The 25,157-nt window shown below is 50.6% G+C and overlaps 1 protein-coding gene across 4 annotated transcripts; it reads right to left on the bottom strand.

Moving 5' to 3' along the window:
• Nucleotides 1-23,130, bottom strand: GPR153 (G protein-coupled receptor 153). Of its 4 annotated transcripts, XM_043998649.1 has the most exons (7): nt 22,886-23,130; nt 16,052-16,582; nt 10,403-10,832; nt 6,198-6,387; nt 3,879-4,063; nt 1,448-2,088; nt 1-1,168 (listed from the first exon to the last, which is right to left on the bottom strand). In XM_043998649.1, the coding sequence occupies exons 2-7, from the start codon at nt 16,405-16,407 to the stop codon at nt 1,141-1,143; spliced, it is 1,830 nt and encodes a 609-aa protein (XP_043854584.1). In that variant the 5' UTR covers nt 16,408-16,582; nt 22,886-23,130; the 3' UTR covers nt 1-1,140. The 4 variants fall into 4 exon arrangements, with proteins under 4 accessions (XP_043854584.1, XP_043854582.1, XP_043854583.1 ...); XM_043998647.1 differs by having other exon boundaries at nt 1-2,088; XM_043998648.1 differs by lacking the exon at nt 22,886-23,130 and adding an exon at nt 21,923-21,963 and having other exon boundaries at nt 1-2,088.
• Between the last annotated feature and the right edge of the window lie 2,027 nt (nt 23,131-25,157).

The following is a 25,157-nucleotide window of genomic DNA, read 5'->3' as shown; positions in this document are numbered from 1 at the left end:
TGGCTGCAAAGAGTGACCTGAGAAGTGTGGTCCCTCCCAGCAACCCAACTGAAACCCCCAAACCCCTCCCTGCTCAGGAGTCTTTTGAATTGCTTGAGAAGGGAAGATTCAGGGCAGCCTTTGTGCAGATCCAGCTTCAGTGTATACCGCTCCCCACCTCCTGCCCCCTGCCCTTGGAGATGCTGCCAGGCTTAGGCATCTCTGCTCTGATTTGGGGTTGAGACCCAGGGAGTCTTGCTGCAGTATTGGAGCAGGAAGGCCTGGCCCCTGACCTTTAAGCCAAGCCAGTGTGGGAGAGGAGGACTGAGCTGTGGGCTGCTGGGTTAGAATCCCTAGAATGCATGGTCCTGGCTCAGTGCCCTGGTGTTGTCCCTTTCTCACCCAGGACACCCACTGTGTTTCACATTCCCAGTTGGCGATCATGAGGGGAAGTAAAGAACAGAGATATTGGACATCTGGACATTGCACCTGTCTACACCCCAATGGATGAATGAAGCCTGGAGATTTTCATTTCTCCCTAGACTGGCCATCCCAATTGTTACCCCACTGCCCCGTTCTGCACACACAAAGGACAAGAGTCCTCACCACAGCCCTGAGAGTTAAGTAATTAGCATCCCCTATCCTTCACAGGTGGGGAAACTGAGGCAGAACAGGCCTGAGGCATGTGAGGAGGGAAACAGGTTTGGGCTTTTGCTTGCCCCTGTGCTTTTTAGAGAAGCCAGAGAGGATCTTTTCTCTCCTTCCACGGCCTCAAGGAGTGAGTATAAAGGGTTGGGGGACAAGGGTAGAGCTACAGTTGGTTATGGGTCACAGTGGAAAGTGGCTAGAGTGAAAGGAGGGGGAGAGGAAGGAAAAGGCAGCAGGGAGGCAGAGGAGAGAAAAAGGGAAGGAGGAAGGAAGAGAAGACCTCGTGTTGTTCTTTCTACCCCACGTGGGGGTTCTCAGACTGCCCGGCTCGCCCTTCCCTCTTCTCCCTTGCAGATCTGAGCTCAGTCTGCCTTCTGCCCTCGGTTCCCAGCCTCCAGGGCTCTGCGGTTTCTCCATCTCCAGCCGGAGCCACCAGCTCCAGCTTTAGCTTAGCAGGGCTTCTTGGTGGGGGAGGGGGAAGGAGATGAGAGAGCGATTCTTTGGTGTTTTGACTCAGCTCCAACTACCCCGAGGCCAAGGCCTGTAATAGCAGAAGAGGAGAAATCAATAGCTCGTTACCCTTCCTCACCCTTGGCACACGGTAAGGGAGCCCAGGGGAAGGGGCCAGACACTCTGTGGCGGGGAGTACTGCCCCCTCCCCTCCATCTACTAGGAGGCTGAGCCCAGGGAGTCAGAATGTAAGGTGATGTACCCCGAGGACTCGGAAGGAGAGCTCAGGAAGCTGCTATTGCTGCCTTTGCCCCCCACTGGCCTCAAGCTCTCTGAGTCCCCCCAGGAAGCGCTCAAACTCGTCCGAAACCTTTTGGAGTCTGCGTCCAAGCCAGTCCGGTGGGCACCTGGCGTAGGTGGGGGCTCTTCACACGCAGGGGCCTCGCAAAGCTCAATGTGGATGGAGCCCTGGTGACATCTGCTGTCCACAGGGAAGAAGCCTGGGGCTTGGAGGTCCCTGGCCTGGAAGGGCCCTGGCAGTGCCAAGAGGCAGCCACGACCCTGGCCGGAGAGCCGACGCAAGGCCTGTGGCTCCTTCTCAAAGTCCGTCAGGGCAAAATGGGCGGAGGAGCAGCCAAAGGTGTTGGGAAGCACAGAGGCCGACGCCGAGCGGGCCGGGCTTCGGAGTGGGCTGGCCAGAGGAGACTCATCGATAAAGCTCACCACCTCCTCCCGGCTAAAGCATGCCAGGTCCTGGCCACAGACTTCATCACGGGGGAAGTGGCGCAGGGACAGGAGACTCTCTGCCGACCTCCGGCGCTTGCGATAGGGAGCGACTTCAGAGAAGGCCAACAAGCTGCCCCGACGACGGTCAGATGGGGAGGGCAACACCAGCTGGGCCAGAGTGGTCATGTCGTCACTCGAGCCCCAGGGGCGGTGGAGATAAGCAGGCAAAGGGACTGTGGGCCACATGTCTGTCTCGTCATGGGAATAGCGCCTGGTGGGAGGAACCTAGGGATAGGGTAACAGTAAGAGAGGCAACAGAGCACCCTGGACCCTTCTCTCTCCCCCTCCCATACACCCATCTCCTATCTCTCTACCTACCTCTCTCTCCATCCATCCATCTAAGTGTAGTGACATCTCTGTAATCCATCTCTATATATGTATCTCATCTATCCATCCATCCACCTATCCATCTATGTGTATCAATAGCTCTGTAACCCATCTATCCATATATCTCATTTATCCATTCATCTCTCTATCTATCCTATTCAACCATGTTTATCAATTTTCTTTCTTTCTTTCCTTCCTTCCTTCCTTTTTTCTTTCCTTCCCTTTCTTTCTTCCTTCTTTCTTTCCTTCTTTTTCTTTCTCCTTCCTTCCTTCCTTTCCTTCTTTCTTTTTGCAGGGCAATGATGGTTAAGTGATTTTCCCAGGGTCACACAGCTAGTAAATGTCAAGTGTCTGAGGCCGGATTTGAACTCAGGTCCTCCTGAATCCACTTTATCCAGTGCTTTATCCACTGCACCACCTAGTTGCCCCCTATCAATATCTTTCAATATCAATATCTTCTCTCTATATATTTAATCTATCTATCTACAAATATAATTTATTCATCCATATCTAGTGATATCTCTCTAATCCATCTATTTCTCTCTCTCTAATCAATCTATCCATCCATTTCTCTATCTAATCCATCCATCCATGTCTATTTTTTTTTTTTTGGCAGGGCAAGGAGGGTCAAGTGACTTGTTCAGTGTCACACAGCTAGTAAGTGTCAAGTGTTTGAGGCTGGATTTAAACTCAGGTCCTCCTGAATCCAGGGCCAGTGCTCTATCCACTGCGCCACCTAGCTATCCATGTCTACTGATATCTCCCTAATCCATCTTTTTCTTTCTACATCTATCCATCTCTCTATCTAATCTATCCATCCACGTCTACCAATGTCTTCCTCATTCATCTACCTCTATCTCTAATCTATTTATCTATTCTTTCTAACTAACCCCCCCACCCCCCTAACCCTATCTACCTACCTACCTAGCTATCACAAAAGTTCTTAGCCTTTTTTTTTTTACAGGCAGACAGTAGTGCAATGGATAGAGCACTGAATCTGGATTAAAGACCTGAGTTCAAATTAAGCTTCAGAAAGTTAATAATTGTGTGACCGTAGACAAGTCACTTAACCTTTGGACCTCAGTTTTCTCAACTGTAATATGGGGATAATAACAGTACCTACTTCACAGGTCGGCTGTGAGGATCAAAGGAGATAACATTTATAAAATAAAAAGGACTTAGCACAGTGCTTGGCACATAGTAGGTGCTATAAAAATGATTATTCTCTTGTATCAGTAGCCCCTTTGGAATTATGGTGCAATCTTTGGATGAGCCCTTCCTGGAATCATATTTTTAAATCCATAAGATAAAATAGCTAAGATTACAAAGGAAACCCATTACATTGAAGTAGTTATCAAAGTATATGTTGGGGTGTTTTTTTAAACAACCAAATTTATGGATCCCAGGCTAAGATTGCCTCATCTAGGGGGATGGGACTGGGAGATGGAGACTAGGATTTTAGTGCTGTGTGACTTGAGAGATTATACAGGATCTCTGAGCCTGTTTCCCATTCTAGGAAAGGATGTTACCTGTCTTCTTGGAAAATGAAATGAACATGAGAATAACTCTGGGGAAGGTGCACAGTTTTCAGAGAGGAGAGATGGCCCCAGGGCAGAGGGCAGCAGTTCCAGGGTCCCAGGCCTCCCTGGGCAGTGTGGACCCCTCCCTCCCACTCTCACTCCTGTTACCTGAAGATATTGCATCTTGTCCTCCTGGATGGGCTGCAGTGGATAGAGCTGAGGGATCCCTCTTTCCAAGGCAGAGAAGTCATACTTGGCAATGTGATCCAGGGCAAGGAAGTCCCCCCGATAGCCATAGTCAAAGGGCCGCTCGTACATCAGGTCTGTGTGGAGGCCCCCATCCAGGCTGGTCTCTGTGAGGGACAGAGGCTAAGAGCTGATCCAGAGGCCTTAGAGAGGGAGGGTGACCCTGGGGTTCCTGAAGGTCACACTTGGCTGCCCCCCCCCAAAACTAGGAAGGACCTTTCTTCTTTTTTTTTTTTGGCAGGGCAATGAGGATTAAGTGACTTGCCTAGGGTCACACAACTAGGAGGAAGGGCCTTTTATCGTAGGAATGGGGCATTGACTCAATAGAGGAGCAGTATAAAAGTCCTGCATTTATGTGGGAATGGAGAGCAGGGAGCTGGGATCCTATTGCGGATGGAATCAGACACTCTCAAGCCAGGGATCACTAGCAGAACTGGTAAAAGTCATCTCTGGGGGCTTAGAAGAATTAATTTAAGAAGAATTAAAGGCAAAGGAAGGCAGCTCCCTGGCTGAGCCCAGTAGAATGGAAGCTATAGAAGGGCAGGTATCGCATCATTTAGGCAACTAGGTGATATAGTGGATAAAGTGGGGAACTTAGAGTTAGGAAGACCAGTGTTCAAATCCTGCCTCAAACACTTACTAGCTGTGTGATCCTCAGCAAGTCACTTAATCTATGTTTGCCTCAGTTTCCTCATTTGAAAAATGGGGGGGGGGCAGCTAGGTGGTGTAGTAGATAGAGCACTGGTCCCAGAGTCAGGAGGACCTGAGTTCAAATCCGGACTCAGACACTTAACACTTACTAGCTGTGTGACCCTGGGCAAGTCACTTAACCCCAATTGCCTCACCCGCACCCCCCCAAAAGAAAAGAAAAATAGGGGTAATAATATCACTTACCTCCCATGGGGTTTTATGAGGGTCAAATGAGACAACATAGGCAAAACACTTTGAAAATGTTAAAGAGCTATAAAAAATCCTAGTTATTATTATTATAAATATTATTATTATTTGTTTTTCCCATGGGGCAATGAAGTTTAAGTGACTTGCTCAGGATCACACAGCAAGTAAGTGTCAAGTGTCTGAGGCTGGATTTGAACTCAGGTCCTCCTGAATCCAGGGCTGGTGCTTTATCCACTGTAGCGCCACCTAGCTGCCCCTCTAATTATTATTATTGCTTGGCATAGAGTAGGTGCTTGGGTTAGGTGCTGCCTCCCACACAAGGCCTTTCCCAATTCCCTCAGCTACCTCCCTCTTCCATCACTCTGTATTTTTTTGGTTCACAGTTTGTGTTTATTTATTTGTGCTGTTGCTTCCCCTCAACAGAACAAAAGCCCCTTGAGGGCAAGGGATATTTAATTTTTGTTTCTGTATCTCCGGTGCTTAGCTCAAAGTAGGCCTCGATAAATACTGGCTGAGGGAATGTTTGCTGGATGATGTCTTCCTTCCACAGCAGAAGGCTCCAATAACCAGCACATTTAACTTGGGCTTAAAAGTGCCTTCTGAATCATCAGAAGGGGCCTAGATTATGATGACATGCTTCCAGCATTGCGTGTATCTGAGAATCTAGGTTAGAATCGGTGCGCTGTGTCTGGTCGCTATGGTAACCCTCCATTGACCAGAAGATTTCATTAACCAGAATCCCATTCCCGTTCTGAGCTCAGTAACAAAGAGCTAGTGCGGGGGGGGGGGGGGGGGGGCACATAGAGGGATGCACAAATGAATATGTTTTCATCAAATTGGCTGAGGACCTAAAAAAACCTGGACAATGAAAAAGGCTTCCTCTGCTTATCAAAGGGAAGCCTGGAGGGTGTTTGGGGCTGATCATCACACAGAGAAGCTGTGGCTATTTCACCCAACTTGTACCTACCCAAGAGTCTCTGCTATAGTATCCCCAACCAGGGATCACCCGGTCACTTGCGGATTTCTGTATGTGGGAGAGGTGAAATTGTGGTGGGGGAGACATTTCTGTTCAGTGTCCTTGGGCTGGAGGGTGATACAATGGAAAAGACAGTGGCCCTGGACTCAGAGGACCCGGGTTCAAATCCCACCTGACAGTATCTATGTGACCTTGGGCAAATCACCCGACCTTCGTGAGCTACCTCAGTTTCCCCATTTGTAAAATGGCAGAGATGGCCTCTGGGGTCCCTTCCAGCTCTAGTCCTGTGACCTCTGATCCCCCTGCATGACTCCCCGGGCCCCCTCCTGACTCCAATCTCCCCAGCTCCCTGGAGCCCCAGCGCTCACCTTCGTCTGTTTCATCATTGGACATGAGGGCCACACACTTTTCCCAGACAGCCTTGATGTCAGCCCGATAGCGGTCACAGGCCCACAGGAAGAGGGGGAGTAGGAGGGACTGCACCACTGAGCACCAGAGCATGCCTAGAGCCATCCAAGTATAGGAGGTGTCCGACTTGAGGCTGGTGAAGCTCACCACCTGAGAGATGACACAGGAGAAACCTTCAGTGGCCTGGCCCACAGGACTGCCAAAGTGACACTGCAAGAGCAACATTCGAGGACTGGTCACTGCTCTGCTGAAGAAACTGCCAATGGCCTCTGGGGAAAAACCCACAAACTCCTCTGTTTGTCATTTAAAAAACCCTTCACATTCTGGCTCCAGCTCACCTTCCTAGGCTTTACTGTACATGATTTTTTGAGAATTCTTCCATCACACGAAAATGGCCTGCGTACTGTTTCTCACACATGAAGTCCCATCTCTTGCTTCCATGTCTGCATAGGCCAGAGGCCCTCCCTCCCTCCTCTGCCCCTTAGAACCCAAGCTCCCTCCAAAATGCAATCTGGTGCCTACCACCTTCTCCAGCAGAACTTTATTGAGTGACCAGCGCCCAACCCTGCAGCTGGTACAAAGTAGTTGTTTAATCAATGCTTGTTGGCTGATCTCTTCCCCTTGTCCCCAGAGCTCTGTAAAAGAACCCAGCTGAGAGACTGAGATTGGAGTCTGACCCATCAGAGCCTTGCCTCCCTGTGTGATCCCAGATGAGTCCTCTGACTGCTCTGGGCCCATTTTCCCATCTAAAAAGGTTGTTTTTCAGTCATATCCGATTCTTTGTGACCCCATTTGGAGTTTTCTTGACAAAGATACTGGAGTGGTTAGTGCATAGAGCATCAGACGTGGAGTCAGGAAGACTCATCTTGAGTTCGAATCCAGCTTCAGACACTAGGTGTGTGGACATGGGTAAGTCACTTCTCCCTGTTTGCTTCAATTTCCTCATCTGTAAAATGAGCAGGAGAAGGAAATGGCAAACTTTTCCAGTATCTTTGCCAAGAAAATCCCAAATGGGATCACAAAATGGAAACAACTGAACAACAACAAAATCTTTCATTAAGCTTCTATTGTTATTTAATTTTCCCTAATTATTCATTCTGGTAATGCTTGGGACAAGGCCAAGACAACTGGGTTAGGCACATGAATAACTGGGTATGAATGAACATCTGGCCATTGATTTAATGGTTATCCACAGGCACATGGACACTCGCTCTGGGGAGCCATTAGGAAGAAAGCTGGCCCCAGGGACCCAGAGGCCGGCAGATCCCTACAGATGGCTGTTCCCCACTTCTTGGGGCTTTCAGGAGTAGAGTATCCTGACTGTGCACAAGGTGGACTCTGCCTACACACAAGGGGAGCCTGGGTTGCCTTCCTGGGGACTAGGATAAAGAATGATTCTCACTAGTCGGCTTGACTCAGGCTCTGATTCCTCAAGAGTGAGTCCCCCCCCCCCCCGCCCCAAACAATGGGAAGGGGGACAGGGTGAAAAGCAGGAGAGGCCACATCAATCCATGACAGACAGAAAGATTGCTTCCTTTTCCCCATCAGTCAACCAGGCTACTCAAGCCATTTTACCCAGGCTGCCCCTAAATGCTAACAGTATCCACATGGATTGCCTTTGAGCATCTACAAAGTTCTTTTCCTGACCCCAAACTTCATGCTATGAAACAATGGTCCATCTTTCTAAGATTCTTTTTTTTGGGGGGGGTGGGGGGGGTGGAAGCAATGAAGGTTAAGTGACTTGCCCAGGGTCACACAGCTAGTAAATGTCAAGTGTCTGAGGCCGGATTTGAACTCAGGTCCTCCTGAATCCAGGGCTGGTGCTTTATCCACTGCGCCACCTAGCTGCCCCCAATGCCAATATTCTACCCATCAGGCTTCACGTCTTTGAGTCACAGAACATCATAGTTTCCTAAGAATTAAAAGTGATTATTGGGGCAGCTAGGTGGCGCAGTGGATAGAGCACCGCCCCTGGAGTCAGGAGGACCTGAGTTCAAATCCGGCCTCAGACACTTGACATTTACTAGCTGTGTGACCCTGGGTAAGTCACTTAACCCCAATTGCCTGGCAAAAAGAAAAAAAAAGTGATTATTACCCAGAGGGCAATGGAGAGGTACATGGTGGATGCAAGAAGACCTTATTTCCCTTCTCTGTTCCTTGTCATGAGCTGCCCCCTGTGCCTGGAATGTTCTCCCCTTCCTTACTTCTACCTCTTAGAAATTCTGACTTTCAGGGGCAGCTAGGTGGCACAGTGGATAGAGCATTGACCCTGGAGTCAGGAGGATCTGAGTCAAATTTTGACTGCTAAAGGTCTTTACCTTTTGTAAAATAAAATTTTATTGATATCTTTTGTTTTTACATCATCTAGATTTCCCCCTGCATCCCTTCTTCTTTTTCTTCCTTTAGAGTCAGCTAGGGGGTTCAATGTTGTTGAGCACTGGACCTAAAGTCAGGAAGACCTGAGTTCAAATCTAGCTTCAAATGCTTACTAGCTGAAATACCCTGCACTAGTCATTTCATCTGTTTGCCTCAGTTTCCCCAGTTCTAAAATGACTATAATAACAGGATGGTGTGAGGATTAAATGAGATATTTGTAAAACATTTAGTATGGTGTCTGGCACATAGTAGGTGCTTAATAACAGCTTCTTTTCCTCTTTCTTTCCTCCCAAAGAGGCATCCCCTATAACAAGAGATGGGCCCTACTTCTTTTCTTTCTTTTTTTTTTTTTGATGAGGCAATTGGGGTTAAGTGACTTACCTAGGGTCACACAGCTAGTAATTGTCAAGTGTCTGAGGCCAGATTTGAACTCAGGTCCTCCTGACTCCAGGGCCAGTGCTCAATCCACTGTGCCATCTAGCTGCCCCGGTCCTATTTCTTAAAACCTATAAACTTAAAATTTTAAAAACTCTGACCCATGTAAGTCACTTTAACCTCTCCAGGCCTCAATTTCCTTTTCTGTAAAATGAAGGGGTTGGAGCAGATGGCTTGTATGGCCCTTTCTAATTCTAAACCTAAGCTCTGCAGTTTTTTGTGTGTGTAATTTACTTTTCCTGGAGCTGGTGCCACTGATTAATTCAAGATGACAGGAGCTAAAATCAGCTCATCCAGACCTACTCCAACGCTTCCCTGCTGCTTGGCCAATGCAGGGGTCAGAGGCCGGGACTGGGCTGCCGGGTTGATGGAGAGACTGAGTGAGGCAGAGGCCCTAGGAGAGAGGGCAGACAGATGGAGGGCAGCTTCTGCGGTCCTTTGCTTTTCACCCCATGCCACCCCAACCCAGGTCCTTTTAGCTCAAGGCAGTGAGCCAGCGCGTTCCTGGACCTTGCAAGGGAGCAGAAGGGAGGAGGGGACCCTTTGTCTCTTTCTGAAGCAGGATGAGGTCTGTTGGCTCATCCCTTTGCCTTGATGGGTAAGAGCTTTTCATCTCTTTGCTGGAGATGAGTCTCCAACTGAGATCATCAGTGATAAATTGTGTCATTTTAAATATGTTGTCTCCTCTAGGAATCTGCTCTCCTCAACACCTTTAAAATAAAACCCCAGGGGCAGCTAGGTGGTGCAGTGGATAAAGCACCAGACCTGGATTCAGGGGGACCTGAGTTCAAATCCGACCTCAGACACTTGACACTTACTAGCTGTGTGACCCTGGGCAAGTCACTTAACCCTCGTGCCCTGCAAAAAGCAAAACAAAACAAAACGATTTTGACAACTGTATTTCAATATAATTGGTTTCCCTTGCCAACCTATCTACAGGGTATCCCAAAAGTCTTTTGTTTGTTTGTTTGTTTTTGTTTTGTTTTTAGTGAGACAATTGAGGTTAAGTGACTTGCCCAGGGTCACACAGCTAGTAAGTGTTAAGTGTCTGAGGCTGGATTTGAACTCAGGTACTCCTGACTCCAGGGCCAGTGCTCTATCCACTGCGCCACCTAGCTGCCCCCCAAAAGTCAGGCCAGTCAAACTTTCACCCTGGATTTTATCCTATGCATGATTCTGAGATGGGGCTAACTGGCTTTACCAATCTGCCCAAGGGGGCCGTGACCCACAAATGACTAAGAACCCCAGGCCTGATGGGTAAAGACGTAGAGTCACAGTTCCAAGGACCAGGAGACTCCTTCCCACAGCCATGGAGACGGCAGCGCCACCCTCCACCCTCCAGGCCCCAGCTCACCAGCACAGGGAAGCCCATGAGGCAATCATAGATGAAGACGATGCCGGCCACCAGGTAAGTGATCTGTAGGGAAGTCTTGATAGGCTCCGAACCATCGATGGAAGAGCGGCGCTTACCCTGGGCATCCTCCACCACAATGGTGGGGACGTTGAACTTGTTGCGGTCTAGGTTGTGACCAGTCTGGAGGGAGAGTGTCTGGAAGAGGGTGATGGCCGTGCAGACCACCCCCATGGCCACGCTGCCTCCGATGAGCAGCAGGAAGCACACGCCAAAGCCCAGCCCAATCTCGGTGACGATGAAGCGGCAGTCGTGGGCGTAGAAGCGTTCAGTAGTGTCGTGCCAGCCCACAGCAGGGAGGGTGGACAAGATGAAAGACACCATCCATATGCCCATCACCGTGTGCACCGCCTGCTTCTTGGTGTTGCTCAGCCTGCCAGGGAGAGTACCGAGCTGCTCACTCACAGGGTCTCTGGTGGGCTGAGGGGGAGAGGAGATAAACATGCCCAGCCCCTAGGGAGTATCCTGACTCAAAAGAGGACCCTCAACCAACCCTAAGTCATGAACCCCCTTCCCCAAGAGTGGGTGGAGTTTAAAAATGTCTTCCCTTTGATCTTTGATGTCAGAGAACATGATGACAATTTTTGAGGGAATTTTGTTGTTGTTTTGGGTTTTGGCTTCTTGCAGGGCAACAAGGGTTAAGTGACTTGCCCAGGGTTACACAGCTAGTAAGTGTCAAGTGTCTGAGGCCGGATTTGAACTCAGGTACTCCTGAATCCAGGGCCAGTGCTTTACCACTGCGCCATCTAGCTGCCCCTATGACAATTTTTAAAAATCTACAGTTCCTTTCTTTTTCTTTTTTTTTCTTAAAGTGAGGCATTTGGGGTTAAGTGACTTGCCCAGAGTCACACAGCTAGTAAGTGTTAAGTGTCTGAGGCTAGATTTGAACTCAGGTACTCCTGTCTCCAGGGCCGTTACTCCATCCACTGTGCCACCTAGCTGCCCCTACAGTTCCTTTCTGATCATTGAGAAGTGCTAAGTGCTATGGAAGGAGGTCTAGAGTTGGAGTCCCTGGGTTCAAATCTTGCCTCTGTCATTTATTTGCTGTGTGACCTTGGGCAAGTCACAATCTCCCTAGGCCTCAGTCTTCTCTGTAAAATGAGGGGGATTAATTAGATGGCCTCTGAGGTTCCATCCAGATCTAAAGCAATGATACAAGGAGCCCCTCTCTGCCTCAGTTTCCTCCCATGTAAAATGAGGGAAGTTGAATGAGGCCTGTCGATGACCCTCAGGTCTCCATAATTTAACCATAGCTGTTTTCATGCCAGCCCCTCCCTGGTGAGATTCAAGAATATTAGTGCAGCATATATAATCTAAATCAAATTGCTTACCATTTTAGGAAGAGGGGAGGGGAGGGAAGGAAGGAGAAAAATACCTCGTAAAAATGAATGTTAAAAAACTGTCTTTGCATATAATTGGAAAGAAATAAAATACTATTAAAAGTTAAAATATAAAAAATATAAAAAATTCATGCAGAAACAAGATCATTAGCTCAAGTTTATATTGCGGGTTAATGTTTACAAAACAGGCTCTTTCCAACCCTGAGAAAGAGGAGGCAGGAATACCATTATCCCAGTTTAGAGATGTGGAAACTGAGGCTCCCACAGGTAAAGTGATTGCCCTGTTGTCACATGGGTATGAATGAAGTGTCTGGGAAGACAGCTTGCCCAGGGCTTTTACGCTGGCAGAGTTGGAACAAGAATTGAGGTCTCCTGACCCAATAACCTTTTCACCACACCACCCCCTTCTCTGAATGGTTCATTCCCATCCCGATGCCCCATCATTCACCATAAACATGCCTGACATTAAATGTGGCTAGGTTGTCTACCCTCTCCCCAACTTCTTCTTTCTTGGGGGTGGGATGAAATGTCTGCTCTCCTGCATTTCAAAGAACTGGGGAGACACCCATCTCCTCCCCTGGCAAGACTAAGACCCAGGATACCAAGAAGAAAGTGTCTCCCTCCTTCCTTTCCCCCGGACCCCATTCTAGGCCTGAAGGGAAGGGTCCCTTGTCATGTCTCCTGCTCCAAAAGATTGTCCAAGCTCCTTCAGCCTTGTGACAGTAACTGGCTCTACTTCAAATGGATTTTATTCTGTTTCATCAAATATGGGACAAGAGGTGGGCTCCTATTCCCTTCAAAACCAGAGGAGGGAAGGAGGGGCTCCTCTTGCCCTCCCTCCCTTCTTCCAAAGGCTGGGGTGCTGGGGGTGGGGTGCCTGCCTCCCAGGCTTCTCAATGGAACTAGGCAAAGGCAGGCCCCCAGATACCAGTCACAGGCTCCCAGACAGTGCAGATGTTCCCCTATGTAGGTCAAAGCTCTCGGTGTATACAGCTAACATTCACCACCCATCAGTAAATTAGTCAACTGGGCCTGGTTTGTTAATTTTACTCTCTTTATTAGGGGTGGTGAGCTTAGAATAAAAGGGGTAAGAGCCTCTCATATTAGTTTTGGGGATGAGTAAACACAAGATCATTATATTAGATTGAAACTTTTTTTGGGGGGGGAGTGTGCTAAGGGTACCTAATGATGACAGTAGCCATCAGTTAAAGGACAAAAGCCATGAGGTTAAGAGCAGAAATCGTCCACATGAAAACGGTCTTGGATCATCCCCCTTTTTTTTTTTTTTGGCGGGGCAATGGGGGTTAAGTGGCTTGCCCAGGGTCACACAGCTAGTAAGTGTCAAGTGTCTGAGGCCGGATTTGAACTCAGGTCCTCCTGACTCCAGGGCCAGTGCTCTATCCACTGCACCACCTAGCTGCCCCCCCCCCCCCCCCCGGCCGCTATCCATCTTAAGCTGTGCGGGTGGCCCAGTGAAGGGGGCAGGAATTTAAGGAGCAAAGCAGGGCTCGGCCAAGGGCTATCTCCAGTACCCTCCTTATCCTCACCCTCTCCACACTCAAAGAACAGGATTCTCTGCCCCTCAGCACAAGCCCATTTGATTTTTATTTAGGAAGACAGACAAGCCAGCAGCCCTGGCTGTTCTCTGGCCTCCTGGGGACCCCACAGCCCAGCAGTCTAGAGGGTAGCACCCAGCTGGAGTAGTTATATGCTACCCTGTTCTGCGTAGGAATTTTGGGAGCCTGGGGCCTCTTCCAGTATAGCCATAAGGAACCCCCTGTGACTCTGGGGGAAGGGCAGGAATAGGTAAGGTGCCTAGAGAGGCCTGGGAAAACTACTTTCCTTCGGGGCCAGGGCTTTAATGGTGGGGCTGAGTCAGCAGTGGGCATGGTGGGCTGGCTCCAGAAGCCAAGAAATCAGCACAGGGCAAGAGGCCAGTGTCTATTGTTTTGTCTAGATCCCCAGCACATTAGATTTAAATGGACTGGATGGGGAATTTAAGTTGTCCTAATGAAAGACTGAGGTTTTGGGCAGACAGACAAATTATATTTTGCCTCCTGGCTTTTGCAACTATTCATAGGGTCATCAGATTTAGAGTTTGAAGGGACCTTAGAGGCCAGTGAATCTAACTTCCCTCCAACCCTCACCACCCCCCAATCCCATAATTTATAATTGGGGAAACGGAGACCCAGTTAAATGACTTGTCTAGGGTCACACAGCTAGTAAGGCAGAATTTGAATCCAGGTCTACCTGACTCCACATTCAGTGCTCTACCCACTATTGTGGTTTTCTAGCAGTTTTAAAACTAGCAGTTTTAGGCTCTTCAGAGATTGATGTTCCATGTAAACCCAGCCTAGCTTCTTCTTCTTCTTTTTTTTTTTGTGAGGGAATGAGGGTTAAGTGACTTGCCCAGGGTCACACAGCTAATACATGTCAAGTATCTGAGGCCGAATTTGAATTCAGGTCCTCCTGAATCCAGGGCCAGTGCTTTATCCACTGCATCATCTAGCTGCCCCTTTGGCCTAGCTTCTAACTTACCCTTGTTTATTTTCAGTAATCTGAAACTGCACCTCTCTCCAGCTAGCCTCATGACCAGCATGGGGTCAGTCTGGGGAAAGGAAGAGGGATGGATGCAGCATCCTCTTCACACCCCCCCTCCACCCCGCGCCCCCCACTAGATCCTCAGATTTCTTTCCAGGCCTGAAGCTAATACCATGGGGCCTAATTAAGAAACCTTCAGTTCCCCACCCAGCCCTGAGTCATTCATTCTGTGAGGCCCCCATTGTATAAGAAACTAGACTGGCCAAGGGGGAGAGAGGGAGTGCCCAAGGTCTCATTCTAAGGCAATGATGATGATAATAATAATAACAATAATAATGAGCATATTCACCATTTCAAAGTTTATAGAACACTTTAGTGTTATCTCACTTTATCCTCACAACCACCTTAGGAGGTAGGTGCTATTATTATCCCCATCTGACAGATGAGGAAACTGAGGCAAACATAGGTTAAGTGACTTGCCCAGGATCACACAGCTAGTAAGCATCTAAGGCTGGATTTGAACTCAGGTCTTCCTGACTCCAAGTTTCACATTACCTATTATTATTATGCCTATATCATAAGGGTAGGTTGTTTTCCAGTTAACAAATCAATTTTCTTCCAATACTCTTGTGTCATAGGTAGTTCAAATGTCATTATCATTTTGTAGATCAGGAAACAGGTTCACAGGAAGTGATTTGCCCAGGGATGTCCATACATTGTGAGGAGACTTGAACCCCACTGGGTTTTTTGAATTGATGTTTTTTGTTGATCGAACATTAATTCCCCATATACATTTCCCTCGCTTTGAACCAATGACCTCCTTCCCCCACCCTCTGGTGTGCCCTTGGACAAAGATTGAAAAAAGGAGAAAAAATAGCACCAACTATGTCTGACCTGCAGTCCCCATCCATGCAATGGAGAGAGATGCATATAGTGGACAAAGTGATAGTTCTAGAGTTGGGAGACCTGGGTTCAAATTCCAGCTTTGCTGCTTACTTCCTCTGTGACCTTGGGCCAATCACTTAGTCTCCTGAGCCTCAGTTTCCTCATCTCTAAAAATGAGGGGGTCGGCCTCTGAGGTCCCTCCAAGTGCTAGGCCTAGGATGCTGTGATCCTTTAATTCTCCAAAGCCAAGGTTGGTCATTGTAATTGCTGAGCTTTGCATATTCCACCACTCAGCCCTATGGGTGCCCATATACCTGCATGTAAGTTAGAAAGGATGGGGCAGCTAGATGGCGCAGTGGTAAAGCACCGGCCCTGGATTCAGGAGGACCTGAGTTCAAATCTGGCCTCAGACACTTGACACTTACTAGCTGTGTGACCCTGGGCAAGTCACTTAACCCTCATTGCCCTGCAAACAAAACAAAACAAACAAACAAAAAAAGTTAGAAAGGAGGCCCACACTATAAGTCAGGAGCCCTCCCTGGGCCCTGGGCCTGAATCTGCCAGTGATCAATGAGCTGCCTGACATCGGAGAAGTCATTTCCCATCTCTGTGCCTCAGTTTCCCCTTCTGTAACATGCAAGATGGGGAAAAGGCTTCTTCTAGTTCCAACATTCTATGCCCACCCCTGATCTAAGACAAGTCACTTAATCTCTACAGGCCTCAGTTTCCTGACCTATAGAATGAGAGGACTGGACTATCAGGCCCCTGGGGTCTCTGAGATCCCATGTCCCCTTTCTGAGGCACCACCGCCCACGCCCAGACTCACCGGTAGTTGACCGGCCATCGGACCATCCACATGCGATGGTAGGACAGAGAAGTGACCGAGAAGCAGGTGACCAGGGTGAGGGTGTAGAAAGTGGACACAAATACTTTGCAGAGCCCCTCGTTCCATTCGTAGTCAGAATGCTGTCGCCGGAGCTGGACCACCGCATACATCGTGATGGGGATGGCAATGTTGAGCATGTGGGTCCCTGCCAGCGTGCACAGCAGGAACTCCAGGGGCTTCCATTTTTTCTGCTTGGCACTGATGCTCAGGATGCCCCACGCGTTGGCCAGCAGGGAGACCCCGGCGCAGGCCAACCAGGCCACGGCGTTATTGTGCAGCCTCTCCTCATCCTTCATGGTGCGGGGCGGGGACCGGGCCACAGGCCCAATGGAGCTGGATGGGGATGGATGGACGGATGGAGGGCTGGGGGCAGCACGGACATCCTCCAGTGGAACCCTAGGGCCCCGGGCAAAAAGCAGAGCCCCTCACACAGGGCTGGTCCCAGGCATCACGGACCACAGGCTAACAGACCTGTGGAGATGGAGATGGGGTGAGCCCGCTGTCCTGGCCAAGGGCCCTGGTCAATCTGCTGTACTTGTGCTCATCCTGAAGCCCCCTCTGCTCCCTCAGCACCAAGCTCAGAGCCCCTGACCCTGCCTTTTGTGTGCGGTGTGACCCCCTCGGGCTTCTCCTCTGCACCCAGCTTGAGATCCCAAAGCTGGGCCCACCTGTCAGCTCACAGCCCTCAACATCGCCAAACCGGGCCATTCCCAGCGAGCACGGAGCCGCCAAATCTGCCCCCTGTGATTGATCCTAAGATGCTGGCCTCAGCCCCTCACCCTTTCCCATCTAGTCAGATGTCCCCGACAGGTCCTCTCCCCAGACGTGCCCTTCCTTCTCCACCTGGCACAAGGGGCGGCACCTGGACACCCTGCGCTAAGCTTGTAGCCTCTGATACATTCAAGGCAGCCCCTCTCTGGACCCAGCTTGGAACCCCCTGATCCTCTGACCCTTCAGCTTCAGCTTGACGCTCCCAATGGCTTCTCTCCATCTAGCCCCGGAGCCTGACAACACACAGACACACCCCAGCCTGGGGCTCTCCTCCCTTTGCTTCTCAAAGCCCTTTCTCTCTGCCTTCATCCAGAATCTTTCCCCTAAGTACTTACTTTCCTTGGTCAACAGGAGTGGAACCACCTCTAGCAGGCGGCCACAGAGCAGAGTGGGGGGAAAGGGTGAGGGATAAGTAGAGGCACTCTCTCATCCCTGCCCTGCCGGCCATGCCATCTCTGATTACCAGGTCCTACCCAGGCTCTTTCAGCCTCTGCCTCCAAGTGGGATCAGCTCAGATTTTCTAAATCCCAACACACCCTGGGAACATCCTGTCTACCTGGGAGTGAGTCACTTGTCAAGGATCCTGTTGTCTCCAGAGGTCAGGGATCTAGAGATGGTCAGCTATCAGCAGGGGCAGTGCAATGGTCTAAAACCTGTTCTTTCTTCCTGTCAGGTGGATATAGGCTCAGGAAAGGCAAGAGTCCCCAAAGTGATGACTGGGGTGAAGAGGGGGGAGGGCTTTAGAAGTAAGGAGTGCCCCCCCCACTGCCATGAGGGGCTCACAGACAGCCAGCACACTGATTCATGCCCATGGATATACCTACACACCTCAGCTACAAGCACCCACATATATTCTCTCTCTTTCTCTCTCCTCTCTCTTTCTCACACACTCACTCATTCTCTCCCTCCTCTCTTCTTTCTCTTTCCCTCCTCTCTCTTTTCTCTTTCCCTCTCCTCTTTCTCCTTCATTCTTTCTCTCTCAATCTCTCATACACATACTCATTCATTCTCTCTCCCCCTCTCCTTTCTCTCTCCTTCCTTCTCTCTTTTCTCTCCCTTTTCTTTTTTCTTCTTTTCTCTTTCCTTCTTTCTCCCTCACATTCATTCTCTCTCTCCATCTCTTTCTCATACACACTCATTCATTCTCTCTCCCCCTCTCCTCTTTCTTCTTTCTCTCTCCCTCCTTTTCTCCTCTCTCCCCTCTTTTCTCTCTCTTTCTTTTCTTTTTTTCCTGCTTTTCTCGTTCCTTCTCTTTTCCCTCATATTACCCCCCCCCCCTCTCTCTCTCTCTCTCTCTCTCTCTCTCTCTCTCTCTCTCTCTCTCTCTCTCTCATACACACACACACACACACACACACACACTTTTTTCTAGGATTACAGTACTGGCCAGGTCAGAGAGGTCAAACGGAATAGTCCCCTGCATCTTTTCTTCTCTAGGGTCTGGCTCATCTTTAGCCTAAGTTCCTTCCCTCCCACTGAACACTCTCTTGGTACAATGGGACCAGTACAAAGACAAGTACCTTCCTCACAAGTCTTCAGTCAGTCAGTGAGCATTTATGAAGCTCCTACTATGGGCCAGGCATCGTGTAAAGTGCCAGGAGATACAAAGAAAGGCCCTCAAGGACCTCCCAGTCTACTGGAGCTCTCCCATGAGGTCAGGCCAAATGGAAGGCAAGACCACCAGCGTCAGCATGCGGTCAGGGTTAGAAGAAAAGCAGAAGGGTGGGAAGAGGAGAAAAAGAGTGGGACAACTGGAAGAAGCAGGGCTGGCTTACACAGAAACTCCCCCCCAGACTGTGTGAGTCCACAGATGGGCTTAAGGCTTTGAACTTAGTCTGGGTGAAAATGCTAGTGCCTCTGGGAAACTCTGCCTTTATCAGCCATTTGTTCCTCAGTGTGAAGTTTTGTTTTTGTCTTGTTTTGTTTTCTTTTGTTTTGTCTTTTTGGTGAGGCAATTGGGGTTAAGTGATTTGCCCAGGGTCACACAGCTAGTTAAGTGTCAAGTGTCTGAGGCTGGATTTGAACTCCTGAATCCAGGGCAGGTGCTTTATCCACTGTGCCACCTAGCTGCCCACTCAGTGTGAAGTTTATCAAATCCTCTCCACTTAATTACACTGCTTTATTCCACTTATTCTGGGGGCTGGGACCTCCTCCCAGAAGGCTGTAGTTTGAACAGAAGTAAATGCATACAGAAGTAATTTTAAGAGGGGTAGGAAGAACACTAACAATGGGACTGGGGGGAGTGTGGAATCAGGACACCCTACATGGCTGGGGAAACTGGCATATCCTAAGGGTAGCCCCACTCAGCAGCAGCTGGTTCCATGCGAATCAGCAGTTCTAGGACCATCTTGCCCACTGGACACCACCTACCCTAAGTACACTCCTCCAAGTCAGAGAAAGCTAATGATGACCATCCCTCACATGCATGCAGAGATGGACAGTTTACAAAGGCACTTTCAGATTCAACCTTCCAAAAACCTGGGGGAGGGTACAGACTCATTCATTCAATAACAATAACATGACTTATATACCTCTTTCAAGGTTTGCAAACCTCATTTGATCCTCAGAACACCCCTGTGAAGTGGGTGCTATTACCATCTGTTTTGCAGATGAGTTCATGGAAAAAGATTAAGTGACTTGCCCAGGCTTGCCCAGTCTGAGGTAGGCTTCTGAACCCGGTTCGGTTCATTAGCTACTGCATGACCAAGCTTCAAGGAACATTCACTAAGAGCTTGTATGTGTGTGCATGCTGGGCTTTCCTACATAGATCACTTTCCCTTATCTTTAGAGTAGGGAGGTTCCTAAACTTTTTGGTGTTGGGGAACACTTTGGCAATCTGGTACTCCTGAATCCAGGGCTGGTGCTTCATCCACTGCACCACCTAGCTGCCCCCAGAAGAGTATTTTAAATCTACACTTAAAATGGAAAGAAACACTACATTTAAGTTAGAGGTTTGTCGAATCAACCAGCATTTATTAAGTACTTACTATGTGCTAGGGGCAGCTAGTGGATGGTGTTCTGGGTTTGGAATCAGGAAGATTCATCCTCATGAGTTCAAATCTGGCCCCAGACACTTACTAGCCGTGTGATCCTGGGCAAGTCATTTAACCCTATTTGCCTCAGTTTCTCATCTGTAGAAAGAGCTGGGGAAGGAAATGGCAAAACACTCCAGTATCTCTGCCAAGAAAACCACAAAATGGGGTCATAGAGAATGGGACCAACTGAAAACTAAACAACAACAAATGTGCTAAACTCTACTGATAGGAGAGAGACAGCCCCTGCCCTCAAGGAACTCCCATTCTGGCGGGAGAATACGACACATAAAAGCAAGCTGCAAAGGAAGAATGGGGAAGTACCCATGCAGGTGCAGAATAGAGAAAGTTCAGAGAACAAGTAGTAAAACCTGAGTAGAGTGTTGGGTTTTTTTTTCTTTATCCAAGTTCAGGGACCGCTTGCAATCTGTCCACAGCCCCATTGAGAGATCTGTGGCCCAGAAGAGCCCCCCTCTTTTAGTGAGTCATAAAATGATGTCAGATCAGAAGGGGATAAACCCAAGACTGGAAGATAACCCTAAGACAACAGGGCTCTGTACCCAATGGGGCTTAATGGACCAGAAACTTATAGGGCAGAGAAATTTCAGAATAAAGAAGCCCAGCCCACTCTCCTTATTAAACAGATGAAGAAACCGATAAGTTTGATGACTTGCCCCAAATCAAATAGAAAAGCATCAAAAAACTGTATTCCAAGCACTGACAAACTAACCCTGGCTCTTGCCTATCCAAGTGGAGATAGTGGAGAATCCTGCCACGTAACTGGGAGTCTCCGGTTTAGAGAACTGTAAATGCACATGGAAATCCAGTGCAAGGTTTCAGGAATGGAAGGGTTCTAGGTCCCCAGGCCAGCCAGGGCTGGAAGAACACTACCACCCCGTAGGCTCAGGCATTGCCTACAGACCTAAAGCTGAAACAGCTGGGTACAATCATCCAATCCCGGAATAGCGTAGAGGGCTCTGCATTCCAGCAGGCTTGCCATCTCAAAACTATTCTTGCTACCCCTGCCCTTTTATTGCTAAAAGCCTCCAGGAAAACAAAACAGAACGAAACAACAGCAGCCCACTAGAGAACACGTCATTTAGTTTGGGAGTTTCAATTCTGAAATTCTGATTTCACCAGCGGTGTGCCCGGGTTCCTCACCTTTCTGGGCCTCGGTTGTACTGATTTGCATAATCTAGAGGGTTAGAGTGGCCCATTTCTAAGGTGCCCTTCCGGCTTTAAATCTAGGCTCTCCTGTTTCCTCACATTCCTTTACTGGTGGGGAAGTTATTTTATCATGCCCAGCCTAAGCCCTCCTGGGACAACTTAGGAGGGGTCTTGGGAGGGGTCTTCCACGGGCACTGTCGTTTTTTGGTTTTTTTTTTTTTGCTCCTCCCCACCCTCCACTCCCAAGCTAGGTTCGAGACCTCTTTCTCTCCTCCCACCCCGCAAAGTGAATCCCAGGGAACTCCCGTTGTGCTCAGGCCTTCAGCAGGTACCCCGAAGGCAAAAAGGGGGAGATACCTCCGGCCTCCGGCTTAAAAACCCAAGCCTTTAAGAATACAACTCTCTACTCGGAGGTGGGGCCAACATCTCTTAGGTCACATTCCTGGAGGCCAATGAGTTGGCAGGCCAGAGATCTGATTGCAACAAAGAAGACCTGCAAGGAGGGGAGGGGGCTTCGAACTTAAAAGGGCATTCCAGGTCCCCACCCTCCGTCCCGTGGGCCCAGACTCGGGGGATCTCTCGGAGGTCTGCCTTCTATCTCTTCTGCTATAGACTGTCAAGGGATGTGGGGTTGGGAGGAATGGGGGGGTGCCGTGGTGGGCTTTTTTGGGGGGGGAATGGAGGGTTTCCCATGGGAACTAGTCTCCCCGAAGAGAAGACCAACCCCTAACCAGGTTAGAGGGCTCTCCCACCCTTTGTACGGTAGAAGGCAGCCCCACCCCCACCCCCACCCCCTTAACTCAATCCTGATCAGATTGCCCCGTGAAGACAATTCATTTACCTTTCCACCTCGCCATGGCCAAGCACAGCTGCCCAGCCCAGCTGGTGCAAGGTCCCTGCAGTCCCTTCCGCCCCAGCCCCAAGCTAGTGGCAGCTGTCGCCCCCTCCCTCTTTTTCCAGACCTCCTCTGGGGACGCCTCCCTCCAATGCGAACGCTGGGGCGCCCAAGAGGGCGTGGGTTAGCGCCGCCCCCGGACAGGTTTGCATCAAGGGCGCTGCTCCCGAGCCCGGGCGCGGGTGGAGGCAGCTAGGGTACCCCGAGGGGGCGGTGGCTCCCGAAGGGGGTTTGACCCGGCCAAGAGGCCCTGGGCTTTCTTCCCTAAGAGCTGCAGCCAAACCAGATCCCCGCGGCCTCCTTTACCCAGGGCACGGCTCCGCGGGGGGAGTCCGGGGACCCCTGTCCGTTCTGGGGGCTCCCTGAAGCCTCAACGAAGCCCCGGGGAAAGTTCCCACAGGGAAAAATTTGGGGGATGCTAAGCTCCCCGGGGGCAAACCCTCCCGGCTGGCAGACGGCAATTTCGGGCTGGGGATGGAGGGGAGCCAGCACCGCTTCCCAAACCCGCGGGTAGGCGGAGGATTAGGGTCAGCTCCCAGTCTCCCTCCCCGTCCAGCCCCCGAAGATGAACAAGGAGACTGCCCGTGGGCTGTCGTGGAGGGGGACCGGGGCTCGATGAGGCGAACGAGGGGGAACATGGGGGGGGGAGAGGAGGAGGAGTGGAGGAAGGAAAGAGGAGGAGGAAGAGGGGAAGAAGGAGGAGGGAGGGAGGGGAGCGAGAGGAGGAGAGGGGGAAGAGAGGAACGAGGAGGAAGAAGAGGGGGAGGAGGAGCAAGGCTCCCCGCCCACTCCGCCAAGAGCCCCCTCCGCTCCTGCCCTGCCCTTCCCGAGAGCCGCCGCGTCTCCCCCTTGTCCAGGGCTCTTGCCCCCACGCGCCCCCACGCGCCCCCTCGGGCCTGGGGTGCTTACCCTGCGGCTCCGTGCCTGGGGCTCCGAGTCCGCTCCCAACGCTTCGTAGCTCCAGCCCCCGCTGCGGCGGCGGCTCCCCCGGCCCAAGCGCAGCCGCTGGGGTCGCCCCTCCGGCCGGGGGCATCCTCCCTCCGCGCCGCTGCCCCCGCCGTGCCGTGCCGTGCCCTGCCTGGTGGCACCCGGGCTGGCAGGATTTCGGGCGGCAGCCCCCTCTGCAGCGGCTCCGCGCTCCCCAACTGGTTTGCCTGGGCTCAGCCCGCCTCCCCTCTCCTGGCGGGAGGGCAGGCGGGGGGGGGGGGGCGGGGGGAGCAGGGCGCATGCCTCAGCCGAGACCCAGCTCCGCCCCCGTCCTGCCCCGCCCCCGGCGGGTGGGGGGGACCCGCTGGAGAGGCGGGGTCGGAGCGCCCGAGGCTGAGATCCTGGAACCTTTCCCCTACCCGCTCTGCCCCACGCCCTTCTGAGCTTTCGGGGATGGAGTCGGGGCAGCCAGAGTGTGGAGAGGGTGGGGACCCCTGCCGCTTGGGGACTGTGTGACTGACCCTCACTGGGAAGCGAACCAGTCCATCCCCTGGCAGCCCGGCGGCCAAGGGTGACCCCGGTGCACCCCTCTAAATGACTGCGGCCGCTGCCCCTTCTCTGAGCCGTTAGGGCCCTGAGCGTCCCCCTCCCCTGATCCCTCGCTCAATCGCAGGGAAGCCAGACCATTTGGTTCCCCTCCCTAGGAGTATCCGGATTCAGGACCCCCAAAAGAGAGAGGAGGATTTGCCCCCCTCCCTGCCCCACACCCTTATCCTTTACCAGTCCAGGTCCCGAGCCTCCACTGTGCCACTTCTGTGGGGCCCACGGAAGACAAAGGTCCTAGTTCGCCTGGTTAAAAGGACTGCCCTGGAACAGACTTGAGAGGAGTCAGGGGGAAGGGTTGGGGTCCTTCACCTTTTTCGGCCCCAGGACCTCCCTTAAGTAACCTGGTGCTTTGTGAGTGGATGAATGTGGTCCAGCTTCCGAGAGACACATCTCAGAGCTGGAGTTCAGAAGGGACCTCAGAAGTGATCTCGTGCAACTTCCTTCGACTGATGGGGAAACTGAGGCCTAGGGAGACACCTTATCAAGGAAGTGGCCGCTCAGGGATTTGAATTCTAGCCCCAGTGACTCAAAGTTCATCAGCCATTCCATTGCCCCCCTGCCTCTTAAACTGTCTCCTCTTCTGTTACTCTGCAGCTGTAAGTCAGATTGACAGTGACAGACCATATAGACAGAAGCTGGACTTGCAGTCTGTTTTGCAGCCCTGAAAAAAGGAGTAAAGAATTGAGGAAGAGAGGGGCAGCTAGGTGGCGCAGTGGATAGAGCACAAGCCCTGGAGTCAGGAGTACCTGAGTTCAAATCCGGCCTCAGACACTTAACACTTACTAGCTGTGTGACCCTGGGCAAGTCACTTAACCCCAATTGCCTCACTAAAAAAAAAAAAAAAGAATTGAGGAAGAGAGCAGGGCTGGGTGATGGATAGATGAGTCAGGGGGGGACAACAGCTCAGCCTTGGGCTATCCTCAGATACCTGGGTGTTGTGTGAGAGCAGGTAGAAGATGGAGGTGCCAGTGCTTCTCCCTTGGAGTGTTAGAAAGTATCTTTGGACTGAAGAATTCTATTTTGGGGTCCCTCTTCAAGAGGGAAACATGATATAGTGGGGTGCTCGGAGTCAGGAAAATGTGAGTTTGGATACACTAGCTGTATGTGACTCTGGGTCAGCATGTCTCTGAGGTGCCTCAGTTTCCCAAGTTGTAAAATGTCTAGGTTGGACTCTATGGCAGCTGAGGTCCCTAAATCCCTGCTCCTACAATCTATAATTGTCTTGTCCTCGGGATCTAGCAGAATTCAACCCATGTGTCATTCGATGGTGAATCTGCCCAAACTTCTTCTAAGTCCCCATCCCTAAGCGAGCATTTGAAGCATGCGACTGAGCCCAAAGATTCCTGGGGCTCATTGGTCTTTGAAACAGCAGGCTCTTAACTCAGAGTTGTGTGTAGGGAGAGGACATCTCTCTGCCCATTCCTGGGAAGCTTCAGGATCCGCTTGCTCGTGACCCAGAGAGCAGGGCACTCAGCCCAGATCAATGATGATCAGCTGGAGCCGCTCCAACTCCAGGATGTTCATCATCAACATGCATCTTGGTGCACATCGGGCATTTCAGTTCTTTGTGACTGGTATCATGCCCAGACTATTCCCAGCCAAAGGAGAAATCTTAGAAAGGACCATTCTTTTTTCTAATCAGAGATCC

The sequence above is a fragment of the Dromiciops gliroides genome, chromosome 3 (genome assembly GCF_019393635.1).
Source record: "Dromiciops gliroides isolate mDroGli1 chromosome 3, mDroGli1.pri, whole genome shotgun sequence".
Classification (NCBI taxonomy): domain Eukaryota; kingdom Metazoa; phylum Chordata; class Mammalia; order Microbiotheria; family Microbiotheriidae; genus Dromiciops; species Dromiciops gliroides.
Note: the sequence above shows the minus strand (reverse complement) of the source record. Positions and strands in the feature narration are given on the sequence as shown.